Source organism: Agelaius phoeniceus, chromosome 3 (genome assembly GCF_051311805.1).
Source record: "Agelaius phoeniceus isolate bAgePho1 chromosome 3, bAgePho1.hap1, whole genome shotgun sequence".
In the NCBI taxonomy this organism is placed as follows: Eukaryota; Metazoa; Chordata; class Aves; order Passeriformes; family Icteridae; genus Agelaius; species Agelaius phoeniceus.
The window spans coordinates 25,019,327-25,035,973 of NC_135267.1; the positions used below are offsets into that span (position 1 = coordinate 25,019,327).

General features: G+C 38.7%; 1 protein-coding gene across 8 annotated transcripts in view; it reads right to left on the bottom strand.

Moving 5' to 3' along the window:
- Positions 1–469: 469 nt before the first annotated feature.
- Positions 470–16,647, bottom strand: part of SNX14 (sorting nexin 14) — a 54,360-nt gene continuing 38,182 nt past the window's right edge. For 4 of the 8 annotated variants that reach the window (XM_054630625.2, XM_054630620.2, XM_054630622.2 and 1 more), the window contains 13 exons: positions 16,406–16,535; positions 15,583–15,784; positions 14,541–14,624; positions 14,304–14,404; positions 13,904–14,015; positions 12,108–12,148; positions 11,826–11,945; positions 7,488–7,611; positions 6,778–6,942; positions 5,648–5,743; positions 4,853–4,944; positions 4,642–4,698; positions 470–1,286 (listed from right to left, as the gene is read on the bottom strand). In XM_054630625.2, coding sequence (XP_054486600.2) covers positions 1,248–1,286; positions 4,642–4,698; positions 4,853–4,944; positions 5,648–5,743; positions 6,778–6,942; positions 7,488–7,611; positions 11,826–11,945; positions 12,108–12,148; positions 13,904–14,015; positions 14,304–14,404; positions 14,541–14,624; positions 15,583–15,784; positions 16,406–16,535 — 1,363 coding nt within the window. In that variant the 3' untranslated portion in view covers positions 470–1,247. Of the gene's footprint in view, positions 1,290–4,641; positions 4,699–4,852; positions 4,945–5,647; positions 5,744–6,777; positions 6,943–7,487; positions 7,612–11,825; positions 11,946–12,107; positions 12,149–13,903; positions 14,016–14,303; positions 14,405–14,540; positions 14,625–15,582; positions 15,785–16,405; positions 16,536–16,647 lie in introns of all 8 variants that reach the window. The other 4 variants (XM_054630618.2, XM_054630621.2, XM_054630623.2 and 1 more) reach the window with 1 other exon arrangement.

The window sequence follows — 16,647 nt, forward strand, 5'->3', positions numbered from 1 at the left end:
CTGGACCCACAGCTGTATTAGGTGTAGAAGGGGTGTAGAAGAGGGAGACAAACAACAACTGACCTTGTCACACAGCCAGTTATGCCCTGGCATTGATGATTGTCACTTCGACTCCCTAAGCTGTTAATTCACAGAATGGCCTTCCCTCATCAACATCAAATTAGTAACAGAGAGGGCACTGACAGAGCTGTGCCTGCACACCAATTCTGAGAGTGGCAATAACCGCTTGGCAGAGCCAGAAAGGAGAGGAATGACACTTTTACCTTCCTTTGACAAACAGAAGGAAAAGGTCTGCAACAGTAATACAGATGAGTTGTATTGACAAAGAACACCAATGGCTGCATTAGATTGGTGAGTTTGTAAAAAAGGAGAAAATATAAGTTTGAAAAGAAAAATTAAGGAATGCCTGTTAAAGCATCTGTATTGTATTGTTCTGCAAATAAAACTTTTATAAAGCCACACATAAAAGTCCTTTTCAAAATGTCTTTTATAAAGGCTGGGTCAACAAATTAAGACTTACATAGAAAAATCTTCCACACATTTTTATATGAATGAACTTTTATAAAATGCTGTGAACAGACTCACATCCTCTTTTCTAAACCTGTAAAGAGGATGTCAGAAAAAACCCACAAAGCCAGATAAGAAACTGCAAAAAAAACTCTTTTCACATCCATTATTATTTTAAGAGGGCTTTAGATTTGAAGGTCAGGTGTTGAAAAGATTCAATTACAAATGTGATTTTCCATGCTCACAGAAAGATGAAGGCTAAAGACAGTTCTGAGATTAGTTGATTATTTCTAATAGATTCAATCATATACCTTTGTTTGGGAAAAAAAAAAGGATTTGTTAAGACATTTTAAAATAACTTAATGGGAGCATTCTACAACTTCTTCCAACCAATTTTTCTACATATACTTTCAGGAAGACATCCAGTAATTGCTCTTTTATCAAAGCATAAGTTGGCTGATTGCCCAGCTGTCTCTTTTGATGTCATTCTGTAATTTCATTCACTGAGAGATTTTGGTGAAATTAATTAGACTTTAACTGGTAATAGCTAAAACAAATTTTAAATTAAAAGTACAAATATTTTATTTACTTGCAATTGGTATTAAATTTTAATATCTTTATTGCATAAAGGTATTTTTTTAACTTAAATTTTATGTTATTTACAACAAAATATACAAGGCAATGTTAAAATGTCACATGTCCATTACAACAGTGCACAGCAGATCCTACTGGGTGTCCACTCACATCCAGCTTGACACAGAGCTTGCTTCCTTTGGACCCTGCTAAACAGGAAAGGGGGAAAATTTACTTATTAAGTTTGAAAATGTGTATTTACATAGAAATGACTGAACTGAGCTGCAACGATTAATGGTATCTGAAAACATCCACTTGAAACCAGAGTTAAGAGAATGGATTGAAACCAGAGTTAAGAGAATGGAAGGCTATTGAGTTTTTAATATGATTTCTCAAAATAGGTGTTTTCTTCTTTCTCTAGAAGTTCCCACCTCTCCCATTACTAACTGCTAAATACAGTTTTTTAAACACAGCAATTTTCTGCTCTGGAAATTGTACTGGAGAGATATTTTTTCGATTGGATTTCTTTCCTTACATTGCCCAGAATGCTTTTTCCCTTTCAGCTGTCCCTTTTCCTTGTATCCTGTCTGACAGACCCCCAAGGGACAGGCTGTACACTATCTCAGGATGTTTCCAGCTCTTGGGGCTGGCTGACTTACACGTGCTGCCATCAGACACAGCACACACCGAGCGATCCAGCGAATATCCGCACAGGTACGTGCAGCAGGAAATGCCTGCAAGATACCAATCTCAACAGTGGAAGCAGACTGACACCCCCACTAAGGAAAATATTCCCATTTCTCCCATCACTGTTTTCCCTGCCAAAGGAGCAGTGCTCAAAACAAAACTTCTGGGATGCTCAGTTTCCCCTTTACAAGCTGACTGGCCGGAAACATTTTTCCATTCTTCAGTGTAACTACAAAAACATTTTGGTGTGAAGCAACTCAAAAAGGACCAGTCAATGCTGAAAAGAGAGAACAGGCATTGGATTGATTCCCCCAATACATACATGCATGGATAGCTAAGTAAGAACCAGTCATTACTTTTAAACTTCCCCACTGCAGTTGTTAGGAAGAAACAATTCTCTTTCCAAGTGGCTTCACAGTGACAAGTGTTTGCCGTGGTTTTGGGAAAATGTTTTTAGGGCTCTGGATGAAAACCACTGCTATCCCTCCACCCAAACCCTCTCCACCTTGCATTTCCCCTCTCAGTCCTGATACACAACCAGGTACCACTGCCAAACATCACAGATGTAGATGTTCTGTATTGCTCTCAGTAAATAGCTCCAGTTCCCAGCTGAAGTATTTTACTTCTTTCCCCTACTGAAATCAGGGCCAGAGATTCCCTTGCTCTGTCCCCATCAGCTTCTGTCACAGGGGACAGGGGGAGCCCACCCCTCACCCCTGCCATTTCACCAGGAGCAAAGGTGGCACTAGAGGCCTTTCCTCAGCAGGTGGTTAAGAAACACTGCAGAGCAGCGGGGCAGTGCCATGGTTAAGCAGGAAAAAAGGATAGAAAGAAGCAGAAAACATGATCTTGATTTACCTTGAATAATCTTTCTCTTGGTTTGTTTTTTGAAGAAAAAATATTTTTCCCCATTAAATGAAACCACAGCATGGCTGGGGTTGGAAGGTGCCTCTGGAGGTCACCTGGTCTAGACCTCAAGCAGGGCCACCTAGAGATGCTCAGGACCATGTCCAGACAGTTTTTAAATACTTCCAAGGACGAGCATCCCACAGCATCCCTGGGCAACCTGTGACAGTGCTTGGTCACCCTCACAGTGAAGAAGTGTTTCTTGATGTTCAGAGGGAAGCTCTGGTGTTTCTGTTTGTGCCTGGTGCCACTGGTCCTGTTAGTGGCCACCACTAGTTCTGTCTTTGTACCATCCCCTCAGTATTTATAGACACCAGTAAGATCCTCTGAGCTTTCTCTTCTCTAGGCTGAACAGTCCCTGCTCTCTAGCCTCTTCTCACAGGAAATATGCTCCAGTTCCTTCATCATCCTCATGGCTCTCCACCAGATTCATTCCAGTATGTCCATGCCCATCTAGGAAGCCCAGACCTAGACACAGCACTCCAGGTGTGGCCTCACCACTGCTGAGCAGAGGGGCACCATCACCTCCCCTGACCTGCTGGCAGCACCGCTCCTATTGCAGCCCAGGATACCATCAGCCCTTTGTTCCACTTTGTGAGCTGGCTGGCCCCATCCTAGCACCTGGGGCTGTTCTTCCCCAGGAACAGGACTTTGCACTTCCCTTTCTTGAAGTTCATGAGGTTCCTGCCAGTCGATTTCTCCAGCCTGTTTAGGTCCCTTTGGAAGGTAGCATGGCCCCCTGGTGTATCAGTCACTCCTCCCAGTTCCGTGTCATCATCCAGATCATTAATGAAGATGTTAAACAGGACTGGAGCTACAACTGACCCCTTGGGTAACTCCATGTTACTGGCCTGCCTCCAACTAGACTTCATTCCATTGATCACCACCCTCTGGGCCTGACTGTTGCTTTAAAGACTATTTAAATGCCACTCATTTTTTCCACAATCAACTGAAGAAAGACCAGTGCTCCAATAAATATATATAATTAGCTGCTGAGATACAAAACCAGTTCAGCTGAGTAAAATAGCAGGGCTAAGTCAGGTCTTTTTTTCTGCACTCAAGTTCCCAGGCTACTTCCTTGTTCCCTTAGTCAGCTGTCTGAGCATTGGCTGGAGGAGGGCAGCTACAGAGCTGACACAAAGTAGGTCAGACTTGCTGAGCCAGCCTCATTTCACTAAAAACAATGCAAGTGTCCTGGCTTGTTCCAAAACCTTGTACTTGTTTCTGTTTGTCATGCAAAACAAATCACTACTGACACTCTGCAGTTGTCAGGCACAGGGTTCGTGCAACGAACATTTATTGTTAGTGAGGGGGCTTTTAAAATTTGTTTGGGGTTTTGTTTTTTACTGGCAAACTAGCAGGTACTTCCTGCTTGCCATGAAGACCAAACTGTAAAATTGCTATGTAAAAATCTGTCAAGTTTTGATACACACAAGAACAAATATCAGATAGATCACAAACCTAATGATACGCATTTATACAGCCATTTCTCTTGTGCAAATTCTTTCTCCTTTGTCTGGATAGCTGAAGTTAACATTGCAGTGACCAAATTAGAGGTAAGAAATCCTCCTACCAGATATTCTCAAGAAAAATACTGCAGCTTGACCTGAACTTTGCATGCAGAATTCCCTTCCTAAATTGAAAAATGCATAAAATAGAGTGGAGACAAATCAATCAAAGAGAAAGGCACAGAGATCCCAACTGCTGGTTGATCTGTCCAAGTCTCCTGAAAGGCAACTCAGACTTGCTGCATGCTGAACAATCTGGGCTCGAGGTGATTTAGAAAGAGCTAATTAGCCAAAATGTAAGTAATCTGGATTTCAGTAATTTCAACATACTAGCAAAACACATAATTTCCCCCAAAATTAAGAATTAATATTAGTAATAAAAACAGCAAAAGTGCACCACTGATCAGACTCAGTAGCAGCTTGAAGAATTCTGCAGTTCTTGAATGGAGTTAGCACATACCTTACTCAGCTCTGGAAAGAGCTCTTGAATCCCAATGTCCAGCAGAACATAAGTTAACTAAAAGAAAATATAGAAAATTAAGGACACTCCAAGGCAAAACTACTGATTTTTATTCTTGATTCTGAGTAAGAGCCCACTCCTCTACTATATCAAACATTCACTTTAGGAAATCCTGTGCCAGAAGGCAAGTTTGTCACACATTATGAGGTACCTGTTTGTTGAGCACTGGTTGCTGCAGTCCATCAAACAGAAGCCTGATGCCTTCATATTTAGCCTCTTCCCCAATGCACTTGCCTATTAAATCTAGACCAAATTCCAAAAACAAATATACAAATCATGAGGAAATACTGCAAAGCAGCTTTATGATGCAGTTATAGAATTTGATTAATTAATAAGAAAAAAACTGTTTAAATTAGAGTTCAATTTCTTTTCTGTCTGAAATGGTAAATGGAAAAAAACCCCACACTTCTGGGTTCATCCTTTTCTCCTCCCTTTCCTTCAGGGCTCCACACCTAAATAATTACTACACTTTCTGTAATATTTGTAATATTGTTTTGTTCTAATGCACTGTTTAATAAACCACAAGTGGATTTTAAAACATTACTTTTAATTAAACAGGCCCCTCTTTCCTAGTTTATACAGTGCAAGGACTCAGATGTACCTTCCAGCTTAATGATGTGCCTTTTTTTTAACACAGTTTTCATCTGTATAAAATACAAACCATAGGAACATTCTAAAGATGAAAAACTACAGTACTAAGTACATGTTAAAGCCCTTGATTTCCATCACCATGTCTTTATTAAATAATCACTATGCTACAGCCTTAGTCAGCAACAGTTAAATGACAAAACTGAACTGCTGGGTTTTTACACCTGGTATTCCAGCAAACTCAAATCCCAGCAGCCCAAGTATCATTTGATTTGGAAAGACAGTGTGACTGTATTTGGATTAAATATCTGCTTGAACAATTAACCACACTCATACAGGCAGTCATGGAATACAGAACCTGGAATGTATCTCATCATTTCTTCAAAAGTCTGCTTTGCTCGTTTCTGTTTGTCCTGGGGAGAGCGAGGCTCAGTGTTCTCACAGAACACGGCATCTGCAGAGAAGACACATTGAAAAGAAAATGTATCTTTAGGCAGCTACACATCACTGACATAGAAATGTGTTTTGGATTGTGGCTTCAAAACTGAACTTCTTCTCTGTATTGTCTTGATTAGAAGGGAATTCTAGTCTTGTCACATCATACTTTTTGCTTACATTAGCCCGATCAAACCCAGAATACCCCTCCTGTTTGAAGAACAATCATCTTTTCACAATTTGTTTCCACTCTTTTCCAAGTTTAAAGAACTCTCTTTAAAGTTTGGATCAATTCCATTTTAGGTTAGTTATGATCTCCTTAATCACAATTTCCCTTATGCTTTCAAAATTATATGCAGTATTTACAGCTTGTGCTAAAACACTGTCTGGAACTGTCAAAAACTTTGAATTTACCTATGAATGAGGAAGCAAGTATTGCTATTAATCTGAAGTAACAGGTGCTCAGTTTTGGTTTTAGGCTCTCCTTTTTCCCTTTCACAAGCTTCATTTTTGGTTTGGTAAGGACAGAGCTATCCTGAATCCAGAGTTTTGGCCAGATGCATTGTTTGGATCAGAATGCAGTCATGTAATACTCTACAGTTGTGAGGCAATTTATAATTTTTTTAGTCACTCTTCTCTTCCCTTATCTGAAGGTCAGGAACACTCAAGCCCTCTCAAGAGCCGACCACAACAAAGGGAACCAAAAAATTAACAATAAAAGACTGATGTAGAACACAAGTGAAGTAACTTGACAACTTCATGAAACATTTGCATTGATGTACTAAACCACTTTATTCTGTTTTTCTTGTTCTTTGCACACCCAAGCAAATTACTATTCATAATAACTTTCTGTAATCATCACTGACAGACAACATAGGTGGCTTAACATCTTTCCACAACAAGCTCTGAAGTTAGTCCAGGCCCACCTGATCTTCAATACTCCACCAGTGTTAGTCAGCATTGCGAAGTTTAGCACTCGGAAACTTCACTGAAGGGATTTCAAACACCAGACTAAAGCAATATTTTTTCATCAAAGATGTAACTATTACTGACCTCTCAGCAGTGTTATCAGAGAAACCAAACGGTGCTCCTCAAATAGTTGTTCTAACTTGTTATGCAAGTAATAGTCTGTGTAGAGTTCCAACGTGTTTTTGAAGAGAATTCTTCCTCCCATCAAGAGATGATGCAGCCAGTCAGGAATGCGGAAAACTACCCTACCTGCAAAGTCACAGCAACATCTATGAGTAGTAACACATATGAGGGTCTCCTGCTATTCATGACAAAAGAATCATTTATTCAAAAGAAAAGAAAGAAAAAGATTGCAAGCAAGAAAAAAATATTTCAGTTTTGTTAGTGCAGCACTGAAAATATCAGTATTCTCCACAGTGCTTATCAAATACTTCCTTTAGCTATTTCTATTAATTTAACAATTCCAATTCCCAGAGTCTACCAGCAGCCTAGGCAGACCTGAGAAAAGGGATGAGACCTACTCTCATAAAGTCATACTACTGAGATACAGAAAGATGGAGACATAACAAAGCAACTAAGCAATGAAGAATGATAAATGACATTTTAGCACCACAATAAATAAATAAAGTCTTCTAATAATGTCTTCTAAGGAATGACCATGTCACTAAGTTGTATATTAGCTTCAAAGTGTTGAGTTATATATGACTGCTACAATAGGATTTCATTTCTTACCAGAGACTGAACTTCATATTTGTCATCAAGTATATGAACAATTAAGAGAAATCACTTCTTACCAACATACATTAAGTAGTCATAGACTCCTTCTACAGTCATCATTTCCAGGAAGTAGTTCTGATTTTGTCGCCTTTCTGTATTCTCAGACCGGTTTGCATTGTTCTTGAATAGATCATTAAAAAGCTAAAAACAGAAACGTAAGACTGAAGCCACTGCATTCAAAGGCAAAAGGATAGCCACCAGTTCTTTGGATTGGTTTGTTTTTATAAAAGCAGCTTCTTTCCAGAGCTTTCAAAGAACTGATCAGGGCTGTTGATTTGTTTCATTGTTTCTGGTTTAGTTTTTTAAAATGCTTCACTTTCCAGTAAAGAGCACATCACATGCTGCCAAGATACATAACAACCAAAATACCTGGATTCACAACAAATCAGCACTGGGACACTAATTCATGAGCTTTTCTGCTCCCACTACCTTCTTCCAACCTAAACAATTGCATGACTGTATGCATCTAGATTTTTGTCATAGGCTCTGATTTCCTTGATGCACCCTGCTCTGAAAATGAGGGGCTAAGACAATACAGAGTTTGTCTGCCTTAAATCACAAGGGAAGCCTACAACATCAAAGTACTCCTAAAAGTTCCTGTTGGCTTCCACTTTAAATAAATACAATGGTTTCTAGACAAAATATACGAGTTTTTTACATACAGAAATACCTTTTTCCCCTGCCAGTTTAATTATTTATAGTAAAATCTTCATGAACTAACATTTAGGTTTCTTTCCATTTATCTAATTTCTCAATTATATTCCTTTAGCCTTCTATTCTCCTATGTCATCACCTTCCTCCCTGATCCCTTTATTTCCTTGCCTTTGGTTCTTTCTGAAAAGATACCCCAATTCTTGCAAAACTCCAAGAGGTTCTTCCCTGCACAGCAGAAGAGGTCCCAAACCACCTAGGTAGCAGTCCTTGCCTCCCCTGCCCCCAAGTCTGTGAATCCTAACAGAAGGAAAGGAAAAATCAGGACCTAAATCCTGATGCTTTCCATGTTTAATATCTAGCAATCCCTACTAGTAGTTTATTTTAAAATAAACTTACCTGCAAAATAGTTAATCTAGATATAAAATAGGATTTATACAAGATACTCTGTATTATGAAAAGAAAGTTCAAAAGTTTATGCCAGGGTTCTAAAAAAAATCCTAGAATTAAAAGCAAATGCAACATAATCATAGAATTGCCTAGGCTGAGGTGATTGCCACTCAGAGAGGTTTTTTTACCACTCCCAAAATAGCATTAGTTCCAAGGAACAGGAAGTAATTTGCTTATATATGGTTCACCTTCTGTACTGCAATTCTCCCCAAAATAAATGAAGCCAAAAACATGCAAATCACAACATCACTCAAGTCTCTAAAGAGAATGTTTTGCACTCTTAGGAAAAACTACATCAGGACATCTGGCAAGAGTGAGGGTTTTGACCTGTACTCCTTCAGGCCCTCTCTTTTGTTAAGTGCTGAGCTGCTGGTATTACCTTCACAAGGTTCACTCAAACTAAACAACACCAACTTATCACATAAATTACACAGAAGGGTAAATATGGCTAACGCACTGGTGGACGACTGGTATCCAGGAATGTAACAAACCTAAAAATAACACATAATTATTCACACCTACTTTATGGAAGCATCCCTGGTAGGTTGCTTAAAAAACTCCATATAAACTGAAGTCTACATCCTCCATAATACTGAAACCAGAACAGCAGAAAAACCTTAGCTGTAGTATTCTAACTTAACAAGAGCCTCCTTTATTTTTTAGATACACCTGACCACCTGACAAAGGTGATACATACTGAGCCAACTCAAAGCAGCCCATTGTGCAATGCAGACCTAGGTTCAGTGTCTGGAGGCCAAACTAAATCATTCACAGCAATCTGGTAGGTAACCTATAAAAAAATCAAACATGAAGGCCAGCTTAGGGCAAAGCTTGATTTCAAGTGCTATTTCCTCTTTCACCCCAAACCAAAAGCACCATCTTCTGAATGCTGACTGTACCTCCATACATGGATGATCTGTGCTGCACCTTAAACACTAATGGTTCCTTGATCAGAGGCACACTCTGAAAGCATTTCAGAATGCAATCTACAATGCACTGCAGCAGCCATAATACCCAGTGGCATTAGACCTCTACTTCCATGTTTTACACTTTCCAGTATCTTGGCAGAGAAGAAATTCAAGTGAAAAACACACAACTGGTTATCTAGCACAGAAGTTGAGATTATACTCACAACTCAGATAAGCACAGGATTTTGCTTTAGATGTCTCTGTGCATGTTAATATTTGAGACTCACACCACAAACCTCAATGCTGTCATTATTTGTATCTTTAAGATTAAACAGTAATTATGATTATAACCATGCAATATTCTTAAAAGGTTTACAATGAGGAAATTCCATGAATTAGTATTGATTAATAATGGTAGTCAAGCTCTTGAAGTCAGTGAAAGACAAAAGGTCTGTATTAAGAAAAAAGACCTAAGTAATCCCTTGTACAATAGGCTACTATGCCTTATTGGGAAAAGCAAGCAAAGGAAGCATGAATGGTCATAGAAAGTGCCTTACAGAAAAAAAAAAATTACTCAATGGTGAGTGAATATGCAAACATACGCCCATACATTCCAGCACAGGTGTGAACTGTACAAAAACAATACCATGACTATGAACAATATCTACAGCCAGAGGCATAAACCTCTCTCCTGTTCTTCCTGCTCATTTAAAAAGTACAGAGGACACCAAAAGAAAAAGAAGAAAGATTTTATGTAGTCTCTGAATCATATCAGTCAAAGTGTCCACGTCTTCTTCCAAGTAGCTACTCAAAAACATTTATTATACTGCTGGAGTTCCAAAACCAGCTTTTATTGCTGTTGGCAGGCCATCACAAGCCAGCAGAACAATGCCTTTATTGGCATCTTTTGCAAAGTCTGCATCAGCTGAGAAGTCCTGACCTATTATAGCAAGTCTGACAAAAGTATGTTCAGAAGATGATCAAGCTGCTTACAGACCTTCAGAACCAAAACATGACCAGAAATCCTGCTAGTGCCCCTAGGAGGGGGAAGCAGAGTTTTTTGCTCATTTTTTTTTAACTAGGCAGGTTAGTAACTCTTATTTCTAGTGGATCTGATACTGAATGAAATCCAATTGCTCCTGGTTATATTGGGGTTGACTACCCACTTTCATCGTGCATTTTTAAATAGAAGTCTTTCCACCAATATTTAGACCACACAAACATACACACACCCCAGGAACACTCAAAAGAAAGGAGCATGCAGAAGATCTGTCAGAGGATTAGGCACATTTCTGACTGGGCCTGCCCAGACAGACCTTCAGGCATTTCTTATTCAGCCTGCTGAGGAAGAGGGAGCCTGCAGGTACCTACTCATGGCAGCACTGGGGAACATGCACTGTAATCTCAGCACAGTCCAACGTGCTGAAACTGAAATAAACATACCTGTGTCAGAAAAGACACATGAGAGCACTGTGGCAATACAAGCATAAGCTGGAAATCAACCACCATTTACCAAAAACCTGAGGAACTCTCTTGCTCTGAGATAACATGCTCTTTTCCCAAATGGGCACTTGGGAAGCACTAACCTTTCGTCTCTTTGGCTGCCTGCCAGATCCCCACACAAACTCCATGCAGGCAGCTCCCACTGTCCTGGAACAGACATTTGGCATTCACCTCCTTCACCAGGAGTGAAGTGCCTTGCTGCTGCACAGCAGTTACTGCACAGAATCACAGAATGGACTGGCTTGGAAAGGACCTCAGAGATCATCTAGTCCCAATCCTCTGCCATGGGCAGGGACACCTTCCACTAGACCAGGCTGCCCAGTGCTCCATCCAGTCTGGCACTAAATACTTCCAGGAAGGAGGAATCCACAACCTCTATGAGCAATCTGTTCCAGTGCCTCACCACCCTCACAGTTACACATTTTTTCCTTTATATCTAATCTAAACCTACGCTCAGTTCCATTTCCCCTTGTCCTGTCACTAAATGCTCTGAAAGTCTCACTCCATCTTTCTTGTAGGCTTCCCTCAGGAACTGGTAGGCTACACATCTGCACAAAAATGTCACATCTCACAACAGAAGTGAAAGTGCAGAACTGAACGGCTCAAGTCTATGCCACACACATCTGGGGAGTAGGAAAGTGCGTCGCTCCAGAGTCTACTTTTGGTCTGGCCTTTGGACTGAACACCCTCAGTGTCTGCATTCCTAGACAGCATTCTCCTGTTTGGCTGCATCTGAAATAATTTTAGTTAATGAGCTCTAAGACAGCTCCCTAGTATGAGAGAAAATGTATGGTCAGTTTTCCCCACTTGTGTAAAATGGGAAAGGAACATGACTTACTGTACCTTCTTGTTATTTTCAGAAGTGGGACTCAGAATGGTAAGTTCAGGCCTGCTTGGTTTAGGCTTGGGAGATTCACAGGAGTTGATAAAATTCATGATGAATGGCTCCAAATGCTGACCTTTCTGAAAAAAAGATATGAGTGACTTGTCGCTTGCATAATTATAGAAAAGTGAAAACAAAAACAACAAAAACCCAAGAATTTTCAAACAAAGTTTTGATTAGCCTGTAACTCAGTAATCTCATAAAATTAGCTAATGAAAATATTGGCAACTCGAAAAACTCACCTCTTTCATTAGCTTTCCTGGAACAGATTTTATGATTTTACCTACAATTAGAAAGAAAGAAACAAATATTCTCTGTTATCACTGTTTGATTTGAAAGATATTTTGCTCTGCTAGATGTTATGTACTCATTGTATATCAGTCATTTAAAAATACAATAATTTTAAAACATCTGCTTTTTTTTCATTTGGCACAAAACCCTATGAAAACAGTCTTGCACGTAACCAGCTTTTAACCTAGTGATTATTACTCTTCAAGAAAATATACTTAGAAATATACAGATTATTAATATGAATACTTTTTTAAAACCCCACAAAAAAGTACTGTAGTTCTACCTCTTAACTCTTTCAGAGTTTAATCATAAATAGCTCTAACACTGTAACAATAGTACTGCTTCAACACCAGTACAGGCAAAATTCCTTGTATTTACGTTACTCCTAAAATCATGAACACTTATCACAGAAGAAATCAAGATAACTCAGATTCTCCTCTTCCTGTGGAAAAATCAGCAAATATGGAGAGATTCTGTGGTGAACCAGCCTCAAAAACCCTGGTGAGTAGAATTTTCTAAAATGGACAGGTTACAGCCATGGCCTGAAAGATCAGCTCTTATGTCCTGATAAGCCTATCAGGATATGGCACAGGAACTTTGAATGCTGAAAATGAAAGTGTCTAGGACTAGTTTTATTTTAAGCACTACAGTTACAGAAATATTTTTCCTACTTACATGTCATTAAATTTGGAATTTACACTGAAAAGTATGTACAATGATCAAATGATAACAATAAAAATTCTCATCCTCACAAAAAGCCCTACCAAAATGCCAAGACTTGTTATAATGCTCCTTATGGAAGTGAAACATGGTCTCAGACAGGAAATGCATTACAGTGACACCATAATTATAAACTTTTATAAGGATGTACAGCTGGATCTAGAAGGGAGACCTGAAACAAAACCAAAACTTTTTGACTGAAGGCTGAGAACAGAAATCTCAGTTAACAACTCATGAAGCAGACCAAGAGAAGGGCTGCCCCAGCAGGACCACACCGTGACCAGGAGCTGCAGAAATGCAGCAACGCAGCTCAGACACGACTCTCTGGGACCACAGCCACAAGTGGCACAAGACATGGAGACAGAATGGCCATGAGGTTGACCTGACCAGCTCAGGCCCACTATTCTGAGACAGCTACGTTGCAGCCAAGTCACACTACAGTCAACTTTTTTGATTTATTATGAACTACTGTCATTAGACATTAGAACTTCTCAATTTCCACTTGACCTGCCTGTATGACAATCACATACAGAGATTCTATTAACTAGCTCATGTTAGAAAATATCTTAACACCAGCTAATACTAGAAATATCAAATACTGGAGTTTTCAGAATAAAAAAATAAGAGGAGTTTATCAATTAAAATCCAAAGGTAGTTTTGTAAGTGTTCATGCCATCTCATCTGCAAACAATGACAGACACATGCAGATTTGATCTGTGACAACACTGTAAATTTTCTTGAACTATTCAATTTATTAAGAGAAACCTTATCTTGCTTGCTGACACAAAAATTCAAAAGCCACTTAAGCAATTTTTTCCATTACTTCAAAATGTCTTTTTTCTTCAAGGAAGAAGTATCAGCATATCTTCCTCGCTGACCTATAATTTTAGGGGCTGTAAAGGAGCAGAGTTCTTATTTCATACATCCACAAGAGTTATCTATTCATTACAACAGTCAGTCACAGAATTCAATCACAGCATCCACAGCATTCCTATTTGTCAGCATAAACAAGTAGCATATTACATACCAAGATTCACATCAGGCAACATTTTATCAAGAAACTGAGTCTCTCCTCCATTAGGGGATAGGAAGTCAGCTAAAAGCTGGCTGTTACTTAGTTCTGGATGTTGCAGAAGTTTCTTTGAAACAAAAGGAACAAAGAAGGTATAAGTACTTTAAAACTAACCTTAAAAATCCATTTCTGTATAGTAAAAAGAATTCAAAGAGTATTATACTGTCACAAATATTGTCATTTGTGAGAGATTTCTATTTTCGGTCATGTGAAACTTTAACATTGCCCGCTTGAATCCTTTCTGTAACTGTAAAGTTACTTGGAAAAAAACAAACCACCCCCCCCAAAATATTCTTTTATTAGTTTTATACCATTAGTTTTAGAATATTCTTTGCTCCAAATGTTTGTTTAATACCTGCAGATATTCCTGAAACTCCTCTCTCTTGGATTTTAAGAACTCATAGTTCTTGGGGCCAATGATTCTCTTTGAGGGAAGCTGAGCATCAGGAAATGTACCTAGTAAAGATAGCAAGGAGTTTAAATTATTCTTGTAGTGCAGTAAACACTGATTTTATTATTTTAAATTTAATATAAGTAATGAATGATAATCACAGCAGGGAGAAAATGACTTTCCAAATGACAGACAACGTACCATGAAATTCTGTAAGTTTTGATTCAAGCACGTAGAATTCAAGATACCTCCTGTAGACAGACCAGTGTTCAGGTTCATGTCCAACTGATGAAAAAAAAAAAAGTTAAAAATAAACCAGGTTTTATGGCACCTGGAAGACAAATTAGGAACAGCAAACATATGCTGATTATCATAAGAAAAACCTCAATGAGATTAGCCCCCTGTTGTAGTAACATAAACCTCAAGGTACTTTTAATGTTACAGTAAAATGCATAACTGGTAGACAGATACAGTACTAGCAAGGAAATTATCATTTATGGAATCACTACAATCTAAACAATGGAGTCCTGCATAACTTCAACATTTATGATGGCTGACTACATTAGAAGTATTTTCCAATGTGGAACCAAATGATTTACAGAAATAGTACTTGCTGAATACAGTCCTCTGCACCACCAACTTGAATGCTGATGATTCTTAATCCTATCACTAAAGATATCTCTAAATGACTCTTAAATACTTTCTACTCATTGTGGAGGTATTAGTCTCACTAAGATAAATCCCAGTAGCCTTAGGATGATGCTGTTTCCACCCTCTCCATATGGATGCATTGCTATCCAGATACCAGTGAACAGATACTAACTGCACGCCACAATGGTTCCTAATAAGCACAGCATTTTCATTTCCTAAGAACTAACTTTAAGGGTATATAAAAAATTATTTGTTGTTCATTATTCCAAAGTTCAGAGTGGGTGAAAAAAATATGACAGGTGTTTATTAATATGAATTTTAATATAAGTATTTTTGGAAAGAGAGCATTTCAAACTTTGGTGTGAAGTCTAAATAGAACTGATTCATGCTGAGGAGTCAGTTCTCAACTTGCAAATGCTAAATGTGATCATTTATCTCCCAAACTCATTTCCTCAGAAATATCAAGCCATTATTTTGAAATCAGAAGAACACATATAAAAAACACACTTGCAAGAGCCAACAGAATACAGCACACTAGAATATTCTGAGTTCACTTTCAAATGACACTTTACTGATCTGCAGAATTGCATACCTGCCCTTCTGTCATTTCTCTCTACATCAATGCAGAATACAGGAATTCTCTCCTTTCTGTCTTTTCTTTCCAAGGAGGGATCATCAAAAAAATCAACGTATGGGATGCTGATTTTCCAAGCAGCAAGGTTGCGGGGTGTATTTGGAGTGGTAACAGCCTCCTCAGGAGAATCATCTTCCATCACCATAACACCTTCTTCAATCTGTAAGGATTCAAACAGAGATCTCCAGTTCTATTTTAATTGGTACAGCCTACCTCTGCTTCAAACCAACTCCCTCCTCTTCCCTTTTTCAAATTTTCCATTTGTCTCCCAACTGTGGTTTAGGTAAAAATATCCCGTGCAGTAAATTCTACCATTGGTTCTATTCGTGACTATTTAGCATGGAAGAAAAACATTAACTCAGGGAGATATCCAAGACAAAGGAGAAAGGACTATTGGCTCCTGATCTATAGAGAGAATGCTGCATCACAGACCAACATGACAGTGATTTCTACGCTATGTTATTTATGGTTTTAAGGTCTTGTGGCACACTGAAGATGAAGAGCCATGCACACAGTCTTGTGCATGCCTTACTACTCAGAATTGGAGAAAAAGTCATGCTTTTGGTATTACGAAAACAATAAGCTCAGAAGCACAGAAACTGGGGATGTGACCTTGGCTTGTGAATGAATACACAGAAGATAAGGCAACCTAATCAGAACCCAGCACATGAAAACTGTGCAGTGACGAAAGCAGAAATTCAACATTTTCAAATGAGCAAAGGAAGAAAAAAAAATTAAAGCCCAGCAAAGACTTCAAGTAAAATTTAATGGTTCTACTCACAAAATCATCTTCTTCATTTAAGTTATAGTTAGGCAACATAGCTCCTTCCATTGCAGAACTCTTGAATACACCTTTTATTTTGTTCCCTATTTTGCTGATTCCAAATGATTCTCCTCTCTTTTGCGTGGTCCTAGGATTACAGAAGCCACACAAGGCATATTATTACAGCTGCTCATTAGGCCATTGCACACCATTTGCAGATAAGAGAAACAACTCTATAAACATGTATCCAACGTATTTAC